This window comes from Podarcis raffonei, chromosome 13, assembly GCF_027172205.1.
Source record: "Podarcis raffonei isolate rPodRaf1 chromosome 13, rPodRaf1.pri, whole genome shotgun sequence".
Taxonomy (NCBI): Eukaryota; Metazoa; Chordata; class Lepidosauria; order Squamata; family Lacertidae; genus Podarcis; species Podarcis raffonei.
Window position 1 is genome coordinate 42,411,601 of NC_070614.1, and position 18,845 is coordinate 42,430,445.

General features: G+C 45.0%; 1 protein-coding gene across 1 annotated transcript; it reads right to left on the reverse strand.

Moving 5' to 3' along the window:
- Positions 1–11,291: 11,291 nt before the first annotated feature.
- LOC128400072 (uncharacterized) lies at positions 11,292–15,588 on the reverse strand. Its single transcript, XM_053362051.1, has 2 exons — positions 15,462–15,588; positions 11,292–12,455 (listed from the first exon to the last, which is right to left on the reverse strand). Exon 2 carries the CDS (start codon positions 12,442–12,444, stop codon positions 11,413–11,415), a length of 1,032 nt encoding a protein of 343 aa, XP_053218026.1. The 5' UTR covers positions 12,445–12,455; positions 15,462–15,588; the 3' UTR covers positions 11,292–11,412.
- Positions 15,589–18,845: the final 3,257 nt, after the last annotated feature.

Genomic DNA, 18,845 nt, shown 5'->3' on the forward strand with positions numbered 1-18,845 from the left:
GTTGGATGTCAAACTCAGCCAAGAGCATAAGGTCAAACAGATTCCTCACTGGCCTTGCAGACAACTTCATTGTCCAGAAAGTGGGAGAAGCAACAAGAGGAACAGCCATTTTAGATCTGGTCCTAACCAATGTTGATGACCTGGTTAGTGGGGTAGAAGTGGAAGGATCATTAGGCGCGAGTGATCATGCTCTTCTGAAGTGTACTATACAGCGGAAAGGAGCAGCCAAGCATACTAGGACTCAATTTCTTGACTTTAAGAAAGCCGACTTCATAAAACTTAGGGAAGTGCTGGGTGAGATCCCATGGACAGTAATACTAAAAGGAAAGGGAGTTCATGATGGCTGGGAGTTTGTTAAGAGGGAGATAGTAAAAGCACAACTTCAGGCAATACCAATGAGACGGAAACATGGAAGGTGCCTAAAGAAGCCAGGGTGGCTATCTAAAGAACTTTTAACTGAGTTAAGATTAAAAAAGGATGTGTACAAAAAATGGAAAAGGGGGGAAACCACCAAAGAGGAATTCAAATAGCCAGCACGTGCAGACACAAAGTCAGAAAAGCTAAAGCACAGAATGAACTCAGGCTTGCTAGAGAGGTTAAAAGCAACAAAAAAGGCTTTCATGGGTATGTTCGTAGCAAAAGGAAGAACAAAGAAACAGTGGGGTCACTCAGAGGAGAAGATGGTGAAATGCAAACAGGGAACACAGAAAGGGCTGAACTCCTCAATGCCTTCTTTGCCTCAGTCTTCTCCGATAAAGAAAACAATGCCCGACCTGAAGAATTTGGAGCAAATGATTCAGCAGAGGAAACACAGCCCAGAATAACCAAGTACAAGAATACTTGGCTAGTCTAGATATATTCAAGTCTCCAGGGCCAGATGAACTGCATCCAAGAGTATTAAAAGAACTGGCAGATGTGATCTCAGAACCACTGGCAGTCATCTTTGAGAATTCCTGGAGAACAGACGAAGTCCCGACAGACTGGAAGAGGGCAAATGTTGTCCCTATTTTCAAAAAGGGGAAAAGAGAGGCCCCAAATAATTACCACCCAGTCAGTCTGACATCAATACCAGGGAAGATTCTGGAGCAAATCATTAAGCAAACAGTCTGTGAGCACCTAGAAAGGAATGCTGTGATCACCAATAGTCAGCATGGATTTCTGAAAAATAAGTCATGTCAGACTAACCTGATCTCGTTTTTTGACAGAATTACAAGCCTGGTAGATGAAGGGAACGCAGTGGATGTAGCCTACCTTGATTTCAGCAAGGCATTTGACAAGGTGCCCCATGATATTCTTGTAAAGAAGCTGGTAAAATGCGGTCTTGACTATGCTACCACTCAGTGGATTTGTAACTGGCTGACTGACCGAACCCAAAGGGTGCTCATCAATGGTTCCTCTTCATCCTGGAGAAGAGTGACTAGTGGGGTGCCACAGGGTTCTGTCTTGGGCCCGGTCTTATTCAACATCTTTATCAATGACTTGGATGATGGACTCAAGGGCATCCTGATCAAATTTGCAGATGACACCAAACTGGGAGGGGTGGCTAACACCCCAGAGGACAGGATCACACTTCAAAACGACCTTGACAGATTAGAGAACTGGGCCAAAACAAACAAGATGAATTTTAACAGGGAGAAATGTAAAGTACTGCACTTGGGCAAAAAAAATGAGAGGCACAAATACAAGATGGGTGACACCTGGCTTGAGAGCAGTACATGTGAAAAGGATCTAGGAGTCTTGGTGGACCACAAACTTGACATGAGCCAACAGTGTGATGCGGCAGCTAAAAAAACCAATGCAATTCTGGGCTGCATCAATAGGAGTATAGCATCTAGGTCAAGGGAAGTAATAGTGTCACTGTATTCTGCTCTGGTCAGACCTCACCTGGAGTACTGTGTCCAGTTCTGGGCACCACAGTTCAAGAAGGACACTGACAAACTGGAACGTGTCCAGAGGAGGGCAACCAAAATGGTCAAAGGCCTGGAAACGATGCCTTATGAGGAACGGCTAAGGGAGCTGGGCATGTTTAGCCTGGAGAAGAGGAGGTTAAGGGGTGATATGATAGCCATGTTCAAATATATAAAAGGATGTCACATAGAGGAGGGAGAAAGGTTGTTTTCTGCTGCTCCAGAGAAGCGGACACGGAGCAATGGATCCAAACTACAAGAAAGAAGATTCCACCTAAACATTAGGAAGAACTTCCTGACAGTAAGAGCTGTTCGACAGTGGAATTTGCTGCCAAGGAGTGTGGTGGAGTCTCCTTCTTTGGAGGTCTTTAAGCAGAGGCTTGACAACCATATGTCAGGAGTGCTCTGATGGTGTTTCCTGCTTGGCAGGGGGTTGGACTCGATGGCCCTTGTGGTCTCTTCCAACTCTATGATTCTATGATTCTAAGATCAGGCTTATAGCTGCTTTGCTTTTGTATATCCTGGTCTGGTCTCTGTTCATTTCCCGATCAGTTTGAGAATTTAAAGATACGCTCTCTCCGAAGATCCAGTCTTCCTTAAGAAGCTGAATCCCTTGAAGGGATCCCTCAATATTCTTATTTCGGAAGCAAAGGGGAAGAAGCTGATACAACCCTTTGTTCCCAGCCAGTCAGTTGTCTTGTGGTATATTTTTGATGACCATGCATACCCTGAATACCTTCTGTGGACCAGCATCTTGATGGGACAAAAATACAATTTTGTAGTGAACTTAGGGGTTTGAAAAGATGTTTGAATTCCAGGCTAGAACTGGGAGAGATTCCTTTCGTGTTTTGCTCCATGAGGATAAAAATGATGCAAAAACGTGAGGGTCACCGGCTGTATATCAGCATGGATTTATTTTCAGAGCTCCCAACTCCTCCATACGCTCCAGACAAAGCTTCTGGGAAAGGAAAAAAGTAGTTGTGTCTTCCGGAAAAAATATGTTCTAAATCATGTTGTCACAAATATGAAATGCAGATCAGCACAGATGTTTAAGCCATTTATTAATATATATTTTTTTATTTAAACCCCCGCCCATCTGGTTGGGTTTCCCCAGCTACTCTTCATTTAATTTGATTTGTATTACAATAGTGTGACCTGGACCATAAAGAAGGCTGATCGCCAAAGAATTGATGCTTTTGAATTATGGTGCTGGAGGAGACTCTTGAGAGTCCCATGGGCTGCAAGAAGATCAAACGTATCCATTCTTAAGGAAATCAGACCCGAGTGTTCACTGGAAGGACAGATTGTGAAGCTGAGGCTCCAATACTCTGGCCACCTCATGAGAAGAGAAGACTCCCTGGAAAAGACCCTGATGTATGCTCTCAGCATAGCTTAGTAATAAAGCATAGCAATGTAGCCATACCTGCCTCATCCTTTCGTTGTGGACTCTGGGTGTTTTATACTCTGCTGGGCTCAAGCAAAGATGAGCTGTATCAGCTCGGAGGACCGGAGCTGAATTTAACTAACAAGCACAGCGTTCCAAGCTGTGTTTTGTGACATGTAAGTGTGTCAGCTGCAATGTGTAGGTGAGTTGCACGAATGCTCCCCATGCTCCTCCTGGGGCTGGAAAGAGGTTAGTTTAACCTCTGGTTTGCTAGTAAAACTGAATTACTGTGGCGCGAAATGATGCATGTCTAATAAATGTGTCGCCAACATGAAAAGTTTGGAAAGCTCTGCTCCAAAGTGGAAAGTAGTCATTCTTCCCTCCTCCCAGTGTCCCTCCAAGTCTTACCTGTAATCACGTAGAGTAGGGTTAGCAGACATCCCTGTTTCCTTGGAATAGTCCCCGGATTTGCAAATAAATCCCTGGACAAATTCCATCCTGGAATGTCCCCAGATTTTATCTCATGTCCCCGGGAAACGCAGCAGCGGCAGTCTCAGCAGCCTGGAGCAGTTGGCTCTGACTGGCTTCAGGAGCTGCTCGGAAGTCCTCATATGATGGTGATGCAGCGGCTCTAAGTTGCAGCTTCCAGGCTGCCTCCACCTTCCCTGACCCCAAACAACTAAGCTGTGAAGGGAGGCTTCATGCTGCCTATCAGAGCAGCCTCCCAACTTCTACCCCACCAGCTCCACCACCACCAAAGATCAACAACTCAGGGGCTGCCCAGGCTCATGGAGAAAGGAGATAGAAGCCTCGGAGGAAAGGGAAACGAGAACGTGGAGTATTGATTGATTGATAAGTGTCCCAGGATTCATTGAAAAATATCTGGTAACTTTAGCATAGAGGGCCTTGAAACAGATGACAGCAGGGTCTGTTGGTTCAGAATACCATCTCCCTTCCAACCGTGGAAGATGGCAAAAGGTTGTATCTCCCTGTGGGAGAATGACATGGGCCGATGGAGATTTCACCTCATGCAGAGAGGTGTTGATAGGTTATGTAGGCTGGCTCCACCCAGCTCCACCCTGCTGTGTGAGAATTGCTCATATAATCTTTCTGTGTGTCCAAAAGTTGTTTTGAAATGCAGAACTGTCTGAAGTATGCACCAGAGAGAAGAGCTGGAGAGGGTGGAATATTATGAAACAATCCATTTCTTTTACCACAACACTAGAAAATTGTATATATTCCAAGTTCTGCTGATGCAATATTTTTGTTCCTGGCAAACTCTGCATTCAGGGGAGTGGGAGGGTTTTCTTGTGGTTGTTCTTTCCGTACATTGTATGAAAAAAATAAATAAATTGTGTATTTGGTTCCAATGTAGGTGGAGCAGTGTGTAGTTTCTCCTTAATCCGTAGCCTCTTCTATCCTATTTAAACAGCCCTCTTCTTTATTTGGCCTTGGGGGGGGTGTGTAGTGAGTGCCTGCCTATTTTAGGTCAAGCTGAAGCTTTTCCATGGTGTTTGGTTTATTTCAGGTTAGCTGGCAAACGCCAGTAACCCTTAGTCCACTGAGTAACCCTGAGTAAGTGCAGCAACTGCTGAGGCCTCTCACTGCTTACAGATTGGGGTGTGTGCCACAGGATTTGGATCCAAGCTTTCAATATCGAGGAAGATCCACAACCCCATTTCCCACCCATAGCCACTCTGGAAGTTAGGTAAGGCTGAGGTGCTAAGGAAAGCTTGCTTCCTCTGGCTAATAAAGGGAACTGGTTTGTGTCTGTTGATTTTCATTTACTTCTATTATTATATAAATAAATAATAGGGGATGGAAGAGGGGAGCCATTTTGAGGTAGAGCATAAAAAGTTGCTTGGGACCTCTGGCACATACTTCAGACAGTTCTGCATTTCAAAACAACTTTTGGACACACAGAAAGATTATATGAGCAATTCTCAGTGCTTTCCCCCCGGGGATACGCAGGGGTACACATACCCCTAAACATTTTGTGAATCTAAGGTTGTCCTCATTGAGGAGCTGTATTTCAATATGAGGAGGAAAATGAGAGTACCCCTAAACATTTTTTTTTTGGTAGAAAAAAAGCACTGGCAATTCTTAAGGAATCCTTAAACCAGCATGCAAGAAAGGGAAAGACAAAAATGGTTTCACAGCACTCCAAAATCCTTGTTGATCTTGCAGGAAGAGCCTCTTTGTGAATCAGGCCACAGACCCGAGAGCCGAAAACACTCCCTTTGCTGCAGTAGTTTGCCTGGATTTCCACAGAATTCTTCGTCTTACATAAATCAAACAGTCCCATTGAAGAACAGTTCCCAGGCCACTCTGCTTAATTCACAAGTTTGGTTTTCTTAGGGCTCTCCTGGGGTTAGGGAAGGCCTGCAAACTCATACCCAGGGCCGTAGCTAGGGGGTGGTGAGGTGGGCCCCGCCAGGGGCACAGGTGACAGGGGGCGCGAAATCGACTAAAAATATGTCCATAAATATCAATTATTGCCTCATAAGAAATGGTTTTAAATAAAGGGTGAATTGAATGGGTGGAGGGGCAGGGGTTGGAGGAGAGGCGGAAAGAAGAGTTAATTTGCCCGCGGCTAAGGGGCACAATCTGTATGGTTCTGCCAGGGGTGCAATATCACCTGGCTACCGCTCTGCTCATACCCCCAGTCCCTAAAGTGTTTCTGTGGCTACTTCAAAACCTCCTTTTAAGAATTGAAGACACGGCACATGCTGCCACAGCTTTATGAAACATGATTTATTCACATATTCACATAGGAATTTAGTTGGAGGGAGTCCATCTAACAAGCCCCTGTTGTTGTTTAGTCGTTTAGTCGTGTCCGACTCTTCGTGACCCCATGGACCAGAGCACGCCAGGTACTCCTGTCTTCCACTGCCTCCTGCAGTTTGGTCAGACTCATGTTTGTAGCTTCGAGAACACTATCCAACCATCTCGTCCTCAACAAGCCCCTAACAAGCTCCAATAGGGGCTTGTTTTCTACATTAGTTCAGCACTGGAATCCAAGGCAACTCTCACAAAATAACTTCAGCCAGCCAGCACAAATTGTGGTGCCTCCTCCCCTGCTGCTACTCAAGGTCTTGTGCCAAAGCCCCCCCCCCCAACTCTTCCTGCAGCATCACACCTAGTGACCCCAGCAACCTTCCAAATCCCCTGTCTCTGTCACAGCTCAGGGTAGCGGGCGAAGTAGAGTTCTCTTGCCTTCCCAAGAACCCTTACTAGCCCTGTATTGTTTCTTAATGGTTCAAGCTTGGCCAGGTCATTTTCCATAGGCTAATTCCTCTGCTGATTGTATTTATCCTGTCCTAACCCAATAAGTCAAAATCCTACCATTTTTAATATCTAGTCCATGGCCAGCCCAGTGTGTGTGCTTGTGTGCATGAGTAATTAATTAAGAATGTAATTATATAATTCAAACTCAATTGCTGAAATACATGGTCTGTTTTAGTAGGCACGTTGTTGGATTAATAATAGGAACCACAGAATCCTAGAACTGTAGAGTTGGAACTTCATTTATCTTGTATTGTTATTGTTGAGACTTCCGGGTTAGCGCCATCGCCTAATGGCGGATTCCCTCCGAGCTCCGGGAAGGGGTCCGGAGCTTAGTAGGGGTCGGGTCCTGCCGCGGCGGCGACGCGGGGACCCTCAGAAACCACAGGCGCTGAAGCCTGTGGACCTGGTGACTCGGCGGGCACCATTTGCGCCCCCCCCGACCCGCGAGGGAGCCTTTTTAAAGGCTCCGGAACGGGGGACGGAGAGCGGTGCGGTGCTGAGAGTCGACTGCTTCCCCTACTGAGTGAAGCCGCATGCCATGGACGGAGAGCGCTGACTTCTTTCTCTGAACATTTGGACTAAAAGTAACAACCCGTGAGTTGGACTTAAAAAGGAAATTTTTTTGGGAATTAGGCACGACCGGGTAAGGTGTAAAGAGGAAGTCTGCCTACCCGCCTTGTAAACATCTTAAAGCAAGGATTTTACAACTAAGGTTGAGAGAATACCTTTCTTTTTTGTGGATAAAAGCCATTAACTCCACGTTTTGGCAATATAAGTGATTGTGCTGGAGGATAAGAGCTAATATTGAGAGCGGAATTCACCCCTCCCCCAAGACCCGGGAGCGATCGGTGAGAGAGCCTGCGGAAGAGATATAGAAGACTTTGACAGCTGTCAAACTAGCTGTCAAAGTTGGGAAAAAAGGAGAACTTTGTTTCTGTTGTCTTTGCTGGTTATATTCGTTACAATTTGGTAACAAATTGTTAAAAATAAAGAAGAAAAGGCTAACTTGACTTTTGGGTTGGAACTGGAAGATACTAAGAAACCAGAATCCCTCTAGAGGGGGTTCAGGACATTACAAAAATGGCTGTAAGTGGAAAAACACTGGCTGAACTGGAGACAACTTTTTTTCTCTTGGGAAAGTTGCAGGAACAGAGTGATGTTTTGGCTACAAATGTTACAATACTGAATGGAACAGTAAATAAAGTTACTGAGCCTGGGAGGGACTTGACTCAAGTCTTTGCAGCTGAACAGGAAAGTTTTGCAGTTGAATTAAAAATTTTTGCAGCTGAACAAGAAAAGAAATTTGAGATATCTGAGAATGTGATGAAAGAGGAACATGATGATTTGAAGGAAAAAGAAGGAGGAGCTATAATGCCACAGATGATTGAGGAGAGCCAGAGGCCGGTTAAGATGGATATAAAGGAAAATAAGATCAGGATGATGAAAATCTGGTTTGAATTGAAGAATGGAGAATGGAGAGATCTCCCTATGTGGAGATCTGAAGATCTATGGAATACAAACCTGGCTAAAGTGGAAACTGGAGCTTTTGGGACATTTGGACTTAAGAGAAGTAAGAAACAAGATTTTTGCGCTTGGGGGGGAATTGTCATCGCGCCACTCCTTGGTGTGTGGAGTACCTCAGGGTGCGATACTCTCCCCAATGCTTTTCAACATCTTTATGCGCCCCCTCGCCCAGCTTGTCCGGAGTTTTGGGCTGGGTTGCCACCAGTATGCCGATGACACCCAACTCTATCTGTTGATGGATGGCCATCCTGACTCGGCCCCAGACACACTGACCAGATGTCTGGAAGCTGTGGCTGGATGGTTACGTGGGAGCCGGTTGAAGCTAAATCCTTTGAAGACAGAGGTCCTGTGGCTGGGACGGGACAATATGGGATTGCGGGGGCAACTCCCATCTCTTGCGGGGGCGCAGTTAGTGCCAGCACCGTCCGTTAAGAGTTTGGGTGTAATCTTCGACACCTCCCTTTCCATGGAGGCGCAGATTGCAGCTATAACAAAGGCGGCATTTTTCCATCTCCGCCAAGCTAAGCAGTTGGCTCCTTACCTCTCTCGCCCTGACCTAGCCACTGTGATCCACGCGACGGTCACCTCCAGACTGGATTATTGTAACTCGCTCTACGGGGGGCTGCCCTTAAGACTGACCCAGAAACTCCAGCGGGTGCAGAATGCTGCAGCGAGACTCCTTACGGGGTCTTCGCTGCGAGATCACATTCATCCGGTGCTATATCAACTGCACTGGCTCCCGGTGGAGTACAGGATCAGGTTTAAGGTGCTGGTTTTAACCTTTAAAGCCCTATACGGCCTAGGACCCTCGTACCTACGGGACCGCCTCTCCTGGTATGCCCCACAGAGAAACTTACGGTCTTCAAATAAAAATATCTTGAAGGTCCCAGGCCACAGAGAAGTTAGGCTGGCCTCAACTAGAGCCAGGGCTTTTTCGGCTGTGGCTCCGACCTGGTGGAACACTCTGTCACAAGAGACTAGGGCCCTGCGGGACTTGACATCTTTCCGCAGGGCCTGCAAGACAGAGCTGTTCCGCCAGGCCTTTGGCCAGGGCACAGCCTGACTCCCTCCCTCGGCAATCTTCGCGGAGCTCTGGCCCAATGGTGGCCAGTGGCTTGAATTTAATTAATTTTATAATGAATGATTTTAGAGTGTTGTTTGTGTTGTACTTTTGTATTGTTTTATTGTTGTTAGCCGCCCTGAGCCCAGCTTCGGCTGGGGAGGGCGGGATATAAATAAAATTTATTATTATTATTATTATTATTATTATTATTATTATTATTATTATTTTTAAATATGGAGGCCTGGCTGGAAGAAACATGGACCTTACTGGGACAGAGCTTCTTCGAGATTTGGAGTTCAATATAAAGGACTATCAAAAAAACCGGCAGAGAGGAATTGAGAGAGAATTAAGAGCCTCGGACGTGAGGTCGCCAGGCTGATTGCAGATGGACTGATGGACTTTTGTTGGGGTTCGAAACCGGGAAAGGGGGTGGTGGGGCTTTGGGAATCCAAAGGGTGTACAATTATATTCTGTTTCATTTAATTTTGTTTTGCCAATAACATAAAAATGGGGAATTCGGGGAAGGGAATTGGGGCCGACCTTAGAAAAAGATTTTTAAGAATAAGTATTGATGTATAAAGATTGAGGTTTATAAGTTAAAATTGGTTAACTAAAATGAATTAGAGAAAATAAGGTAAAGTTTGGGGACAAGAACTTGCTGAGCTAAAAATTGGAACTGGAATACAAGAAGGGGAGGTGTGGGGAAGTCAAGGAAATTGGTCATTGACAGTAAGAAATGTAAATTTTATGTGTTTTTAAGTGTTTTTTTTGTTTTTTCTTTATTTTTTGAAAATTCCAATAAATATTTATTAAAAAAAAGAGTATTGTTATTGTTGAAATAAAAACCTTAGAGTGAGGAATAGTTCCTGTGTTCTTGGGTCTCTTTTCCTCTCTCTCTCTCTCCACAATCCCCTCTCACAAATGATGACTGGTGGAACCTTCTCCCCTTTTTATTTCTTAAAATAAATAAAATAAAAGGAATAGATAAAAATTGCATCGATTCAAAGAATCAGAAGCCAAGAGAAAAATGTATTTGCCTGGCATTCAAAAGTTAATAACATCCGTGGTGGTCAAGCCTAATGAGGGAGAACTCTACACAACCAGGGGCTACCACTAGCAAGGCCTCTTCTCTTGCTGCTCCCCTTGGCACCTCTGTTGGAGGGGGGGCACAGAGAAGGGCATCCAGTGATCATTGCAGAGCTCAGGTAGGTTGATATGGGAAGGGGAGGTCCTTGAGGTACTGAGATTCTGAACCACGTAAGTCAAAACCAGCATTTGAATTGGGGCTAGTAATCAATCGGCAGCCAGAGAAAAGAAAACATTTCCTTTCTAGAAACTCTAGGACAGGGAGGGGGCGGGGCTAAAAGGGCTATTGCTTTTTAGCTATATGGGCACATTCACCTTAGGCAGCCTCCCAGGACCAGCATGTCATTGGTGAGTGACCCAAAGTGGCTGTGGTTACCTCACACTCTCATGCCTGTGAACACAGGACACATGCATAAATCTCTCTGACCACCTGAACACTGTGTCTGATCTTTAGATTGGTTTTGCTGCTGCCGAATTAGGGGGATTCTGGGATTGGTTGGGAAGGTGACATAAAAATGTACTTGTGGTGCTGGATCAGGCCCCTGGACCCATCTCTGAACGAAGCCAACCCTCAAAATTGGAGCCAGCTAACAACTATGATGAAAAAAAGCGAGGGTCTCTGACGGCACACCAGCATGAAATTGTACACAGAGCTCCCCACTTCCTCAATACACTCTGGAAAAAGGAAGAAGGTATTTGTGTCTTCTGGGAAATATATGTTGAAAATCATTTTGTACACAAGTGTGAAAAGCATACAGAACACATTTTTAAACCACTGATTATTCATTTTATTTAATTTGTAGAACAGTGGGACAGATTCCAGAGTGCAGCAGGTACAAATTAAGATGAAGGCACAAATTTGACAAAGTGATTCATAGGCACCAGGGAAATAGTAGCTTATCTGAAAGGCATTACGCTTGGATCACCTGCATCATGCACAAACTAGGATATGCTTTTCTAACTAGCCTAGCAGGATGTGTATGTCCATATGAGAGTATATAATAGTAATCATTAATCTCACTTTGTGTTTAGCTTATGCATGCAGCTAACTCCCCATTACAAGAGCTCTAGATTGTCTAAATATTAGCCCATAGTAATCAATTAAATGTTATAAAAGAAAGGAAGCTTTGAAGATGCCTTTTGGCCTAACACTTTTCTTTTCACTTATTGGAAGGTGGCAAAGGAATACCTGTAGGTGGAGTAGAATCATTCGTAAATTTCATATCACGGCAGAACAAGACCGTTTCCTTGCCCAAACCCAGCTGGTATTGCCATATGTACATCTTCTGATTGGGCTGCAGGGTCAAATTAATAGCTTCTTCGATCTCAGTGGCTTCATTCCAGTCTTCCTGCTCTGTGTTGACACTGTTCCCACCATACTCAGCAGTGAGAGAGAACTGGTACTTGGCAATGGCCTCAGTGAGTGCACCTGACTCATATGATGCAGTCATGGAAACCTTCCAGTTGTGCTCCACACTGCTCATCTTCTGCTTGGTGTATCCCACTTTCTTAGTGATCTTCTTATTCCATACAATGGGAGTGTTGGAGTCATTGGAGATGGTCTTGATAGCTTCCCACTTACCATAAGCTGGGCCTCGGCTAACAGCCATTCCTCCAGGGAGCATGTTCACAACATCACTATGGAAGGAGTATGTAACAGCATCCACATTTTCATGGAAGTCGGTGCATCTATAGTACTGGACCCCCCATTCATCATGGGGTTTTACAAAGTAATAGTAATCCTTGATGCCCCAGTAATAGAGACCATCCTTGCAAGTTGGGTGAAGTGTGTATTCAACTGCATCTGTATCTTCATGCATATTAGTGATCCGACGGTAAACACCTCTTTTCTGGAAAATGATATAGAAGTATCCAAAGGCTGAGAGGTAATGGTCTCCTCCACGGCAGTTGGGATGGAGGCTGCATACTATAGCATCCGAGTCTGTATTCATGTTGCTGACACGGCGATAGTTGTCTCCTTTGATGATGTAGAATAGGTCATCCTCATGGGCTAAGTAGTGATCTCCTCCCATGCAGGAACTGTGCAGGCTAAACACTACTAGGTCTTTGCCCTCATTGAAATTGGTGGACCTCATGTAGCAGCCCAGGTCTGAGCGGACAATATAGTAATATTCATCTACCCCACAGAAATCAACCCCTGGGGCTTTGTTCTTAGGGACTATCTCTGGCATGGTGCTTGATTCTAGGAAAAGAAAGCAATGTATTCAGTAAGATTTCACAAATTGATCATTCATTTACTCTTTGTAATTACTTTATTATTATATTATTTTTAATAATGAAAGATTTAACAGAATTTGCTGACCTCTTGGAAAACAGTCTCATTGCTTTAACACAATATACCTGCCAGTGCCAAATATAATGCCAAAGGTAAATGATTACTAATTAATTGTGATGTGCTTTGAAAGACGAACCAAACATCTTCTGCTTGTCAAGACATATTTCTCTATCTATTTCTCTCTCCATTTGATAGGAGACCAACCCACCCCTTCCAAGGAATATAAATTGCGTTTAACAGGCTGATCACTTTTAAAAGCAGTTTGCCTTGTGATTTTAGGGAATGGCTGTTTGGGAAACGAAAGATCCAGATTTTGCAGAAAATCGATGCTTGTTTGAAGGCTCAGTGTGGCTAAAACACCTATATCCATCACTGCTGTGCTTGCTCACAAAGAGAAGCTCTTTGCACCTCTTCCTTGTTCAGAACATATTAAAGAGTGGGCCTTCAATACTGAAGCCCCATTAAATGGAGAGGCTGAGCCAGTTGATTTTGAGGGGATATTTACCGAGACCTTTTGTGAGCACCATACGAGGGCACCCAGGCACTCATGAGTGCCATGCTGGTAACTGCTGTTCGAATTAAATTTCCTATCTCAGTTTGATGGGAAGAGACTGCCTAACAGCTCAGAATATCTTGGAAAGAGGAGCAAAATCTCACTGTGTGAATAAACTGACACCATCCTTTCACCCATACAGCACTGGAAGGGGCAGATAAACTTACTTGCCTACCCTCAACCTCAGTACAGGAACTGCAGCCATAGTATTATAGTACCAGACTGTTGAGGTTCAGAGCTAGGAGAGGATGGAAGGACACATCTATGGGGGCTGTGGGGGAAAAGAAGAGATTTCCCAATTCTTTATTCCCCCTCGTATTTTCTGGTGGCGTCTGATTTGTTCCTTCTAACACCAACGTGTCCAGGAGGTGCAGATTGTTAAGACTAGATGAGCCTCCCTGCCTGGGATTGCCATGCTGTAAGATCTGCACCCCCTCCATGCAGACTGAAGGTTTAAATATGTGTATAAATCATATTTTTTAAAGGTACGACAGTCTCTACCATGTCTTCAATTTTCCAAAGGAGCACTGGGTGAGTCCCTGGAACACCTTGGGATCTTGCTACAGCTCAGCAGAGGGAAGTGTTCTTGAATATGCATGAATGTCATTTTTAAATTCAAACTCAGCTGCTGGAATACGTGGTTTGTTTTAGTAGAATGGTTGTTGTATTATTAAAAGGAACTTCATTTAACTTGTACTGTTATTGCTTAAATAAGAACCTTAGAGTGAGGTATAGATCCTGTGTTCTTGGGTCTCTTCCTCACTCTGCACAAGAAGGACTGGTAGTCTGATCAGCCACTAAACTCCACCATTTGGGAGTTTTTGATTCAGGAATATAAAAATAAGGGCATAACAGAAGTTTATAAGATTATGCGTGACACTAAAGAAGTGGCTATTCCTCTCTCCCTCTTCTGGTGCCATAACTCTAGAGCTCAAGAGGTCCTATTAAAATAGCCTGACAGCAGAGTCAGTGATAGGCAAAAGAAGATACATTTCCACACAATGAAAAACTCCCTTATGAAATAAATTATCACAAAGCATTCAGATAGCCATTGTCTCCCGGTGACTATATGCAGCCCTACTCATTGCTACTCAGAAACACTCAGTTTGTATAGGATCATATTCTGAAAGAGATCTGGAGGTCGGGATGGATGTTCCTAATGTAAGATAAACTTGATAAGCTATTTACAAAAGAAATGTTCCAGGGAGCTCTAGCTTCTCTGCTGCTGAATCCTTCCCCTACCTAGAGGTCCCTTCCAGTCCCATCTGCGTTCTCAAAGATACCCATGGGCCCCTTCCAAACCCAAGATGTTGCATATGAGTTCAGAATCTGGTAGGAATGGGGATTCTGCCTCTGGATCACATCATGATCTCATCCTGCAAGGTGTTTCATGACATTTAGAGGAGACTGAGTAAATGAAGGGAGTTCTGGTTGCTGGAGGGACCAGAGATACCAATCCCTAAAGCCTTTGGGAAGCCAGTGGTGAAGGAAGGAGAACAGGCACCCAGGGCTGGGGGCGGGGCAAGCAGCCTACTGGGGCATGCGCGTGTGCCACAACGTACCATGTGTGCACTGCTACATATCATGCATGCGTGCTCATCGTATGTATGGCGGTGGGATCCTCTGCTCGCAGCTGCAGAGTCATCAGAGGGAACCTTCGCTTGCGGCTGCAGCGGTGGTGAAGGGTTAGGGTGCACTGTATGGCGCTTGAGCGGTGCTGCGCATGCGCCACTGGCCGGTTTGCTGATGGCACCTCTCGAGTGCTGTACGGATGGCAGAGGAGAGTGCAGCCGCGAGCAGAGGATCCTCCGCACGTGTCTGCGGCAGCACGATGGCAGTGTGTGCCTGGGGGTGGCAGGGCGAGCCCCCTGAGGTGTGCCTTCTTGTCACACCTCCTCAGAGAGATCACCCGGGGGGCCCACCCCCTTCCTCCGCCACTGGGGAAGGCCCCATGTCACTTCAATATCACACAGGGAATATCATTGGCTCTCAATAATTATAAAGAAGTAGTTAGACTACAGGTCCACAAAGAAGCACCTCCTGGAACCCCCTGGGATTTTGCCTCAGTTGTGCAGAGAGAGATTCTGTTTGAATATGCATTAATGTCATTTTTAGATTCAAGGTCTGTTGCTGGAATACATGGTCTGTTTTAGTAGTCTGATTGTTGGATTATTAAAAGAAACTTCATTTAACTTGTACTGTTATTGCTGAAATAAACACCTTAGAGTTTATGATTATATCCTTTATAATTATAAAGAGGTAGTTAGATTACAGGTCCACAAAAAAGTACTCTCTCCCTTATGCCCCAAATTCTAAAGTAGTTTCTCTCCTCTCCTTCCCAGTAACCCTCCAAGACTTACCGGTATTCGTGGTATTCACACAGAAAGTTTTGTAGTAGGTGGCAGCTGCTTTTCTTGGTGGAGAATGAAGGAAATGTGTGAACACTTGCTGTTTAAATAGGATAGAAGAGGCTATGGATTAAGGAGAAACGACACATTGCTCCACCTACATTGGAACCAAATACACGATTTATTGATTTTTTTCAGACAATGTATGGAAATAACAACCACAAAAAAACCCTCCCACTCCCCTGAGTGCAGAGTTTGCCAGGAACAAAAATATTGCATCAGCAGAACTTGGAATATATACAATTTTCTAGTGTTGTTGAAAATGAATCATTCCATAATATTCCCCCTTCTCCAGCTGTCATCTCTGGTAGATGCGCCAGACTGTTATGTATCTCAAACAACTTTAGGACACACAGAAAGATTGTATAAGCCTCTATGTAAATCACTCCACAGTCCCTAGAGTCCGAATAAGCGCTCGCTGGGTGCTATTTGAGGCCCCTGGCGTGCAGCAAACCCCGATCCTCACTGAGATTTGCAGGATGTGGCCCACCTTCCCAGTGCCGTGGAGCGTTGGGGGTTCCACCAACCCCCCTGATCAAACACACCTATCTGCAGCGCTGTTGGGGGCGGGGCCAGGTGAGCAGACCGCAGGTGAGCAGGCTTCACTCTGCTCCACTCCAGGGGTTGGAATATGGGGCGGAGCCTGCTCTGAGTGCGCAGTTGGCTCTGGAGCTCCACCCACCTGACCCTCTCTTTGATCACCAGCTTTATTAAAGGTTAACCTTTTCAGGTTCGCAGATGTTGCTACGGTCCTATGATGGTTGCTGTTAAAGGACCGGGAAGGAATTCCCCCCGCATGGCAAGTTTCATCTTCCCCATAGCAATTGTCACAACTTGAGTGGTTTTAGACCTTAGGCAGAATCCTTTAGTCTATCTTTCTTATAGGGGAGCACGAAATGGTGACTCTTCCCCCCTTGCAACAGCGTTTTCAGGGTTCCCCATTAAAGGAGGTTTGTGAAGGGAGTGACTGGCACAGTGAACGCCCCAAAGGTGCGCGCGGGGGGGGGGCTTGCTGTGTAAACATGCATTTTGCAGTGCCCCCTCTGATCTGATGAACCCCGCTGTGCCTCAGTTCCCCCGGCTGCAGGGCTGAGAGGGATAGATGCCCAATGCCTAAGCCAAGGTTTCCTACATCTGAAATTGATAATAAAAGTTGTGGCCATTTTAAATCCCAGTAGACGTCGTGATGTGTGAGTCCTTGGTCTCGTTTTGTCACCAAGAGGGGAGGAGCTCTTTGCCTGGGCCTACAAAGATTCCCTTTGCTGCAGTAGTTTGCCTGGAGTTTCCACAGAAATCTTCCCCTTAAGTAAATCAAACATCCCTTCCACAGTTCTCAGTCCACTCTGGTTAATTCACACATTCAGTCTTCCTAGGGCTCTCGTAGGATTATGGTCACTGTTAAGTTGTGGGTGAACATATCAGACGACACAGCGATTCTTCAAACAGCTCTTCTTTATTCAGAGGCCAGAACAGAACTGAACTGAAGGGCTCAGTCAACTTGCTTATATCGAGCTCCAGTACAACGTTACTGTAGCAACTTTCTAAAACTATCCAATCACTGAACGTCACTTTCGATCTTTCATTTGCATAAAAACTATCCAATCACTGAACGTCACTTTTGATCCTTCATTTGCATAACTATCTACAGTATCCCCCTGCTGGCCCAGGGTGAGAACTTCAGTACATAACAGTCACAGTCTCCAAACTCATACCCCTAAGTCCCAAAAGAGTTTCTGTGGCCACTTCAAAACAGAAGTTCAGAATTCCTGCTGCTTCCTCTTGGTGGTCTAGCCTACTCCATCTCTTGCCGCGTATTCCAAATCCAAATCTTGCCACCGGGCTTTAGCTGGGGGCACTTTATGAACAATTCCTTGACCCACCCCCACCCCACCTTGGTGGCCAGAACCCTCCCCCCTTTGCCTTCTGATGGGGCTAAATAGGGGCAAGCAACTTCCCTATCGCCTAAACCCATGGACTCTGGGTGACCTTGGCTGATGGGATCTGCTTGGCCCTCAACCTCATTTTAAGATTTGAAGACAGGGCGGATGCTGCCAAAGCTTTACGAAACATGATTTATTCACATATTTACAGAGGAATTTAGTTGGAGGGAATCCATCTAACAAGCCCCTAACAAGCTCCAATAGGGGCTTGTTTTCTACATTAGTTTAGCAGTGGAATCCAAGGCAACTCTCACAAAATAACTTCAGCCAGCCAGCACAAATTGTGGTGCCTCCTCCCCTGCTGCTACTCAAGGTCTTGTGCCAAAGCCCCCCCCCCAACTCTTCCTGCAGCATCACACCTAGTGACCCCAGCAACCTTCCAAATCCCCTGCCTCTGTCACAGCTCAGGGCAGCGGCCGAAGTAGAGTTCTCTTGCCTTCCCAAGAACCCTTACTAGCCCTGTATTGTTTCTTAATGGTTCAAGCTTGGCCAGGTCATTTTCCATAGGCTAATTCCTCTGCTGCTTGTATTTATCCTGTCCTATCCCAATAAGTCAAAATCCTACCATTTTTAATATCTAGAGCTTAAGGGGTCCATGGCCAGCCCAGTGTGTGTGCTTAAGTGTGCATGAGTAATTCAGAATGTAATTATATAATTCAAACTCAATTGCTGAAATACACGGTCTGTTTTAGTAGGCACGTTGTTGGATTAATAATAGGAACCACAGAATCCTCGAATTGTAGAGTTGGAACTTCATTTATCTTGTATTGTTATTGTTGAAATAAAAACCTTAGAGTGAGGAATAGTTCCTGTGTTCTTGGGTCTCTTTTCCTCTCTCTCTCTCCACAATCCCCTCTCACAAATGATGACTGGTGGAACCTTCTCCCACAAGATGTTAGGCAGACCCTCACCCTACTGACTTTCAGAGGTGTGGTCAAAGCTGTTTTATTTCAGAGAGTCATTGCTTGCTGAATGCTTCTCAGAAGGTTAAAATGGTCACAGCTGGCGATTGTTTTTCCTTTTCTGAGAGAGAGATTTTAAATTCTTGAGGTTTTAAATTTTGGAAGTTTAAGTGATGTTTTAAATTGTGTATATGGCACATTTTATTGTTAAGGACAAGCTGAGACCTATGATGTGGAAAGTAGGATATAATTTCTTAAAATAAATAAAATAAAAGGAATAGATAAAAATTGCATCGATTCAAAGAATCAGAAGCCAAGAGAAAAATGTATGTGCCTGGCATTCGAAAGTTAATAACATCCGTGGTGGTCAAGCCTAATGAGGGAGAACTCTACACAACCAGGGGCTACCACTAGCAAGGCCTCTTCTCTTGCTGCTCCCCTTGTCACCTCTGTTGGAGGGGGTGCAAAGAGAAGGGCTTCAAGTGATCATTGCA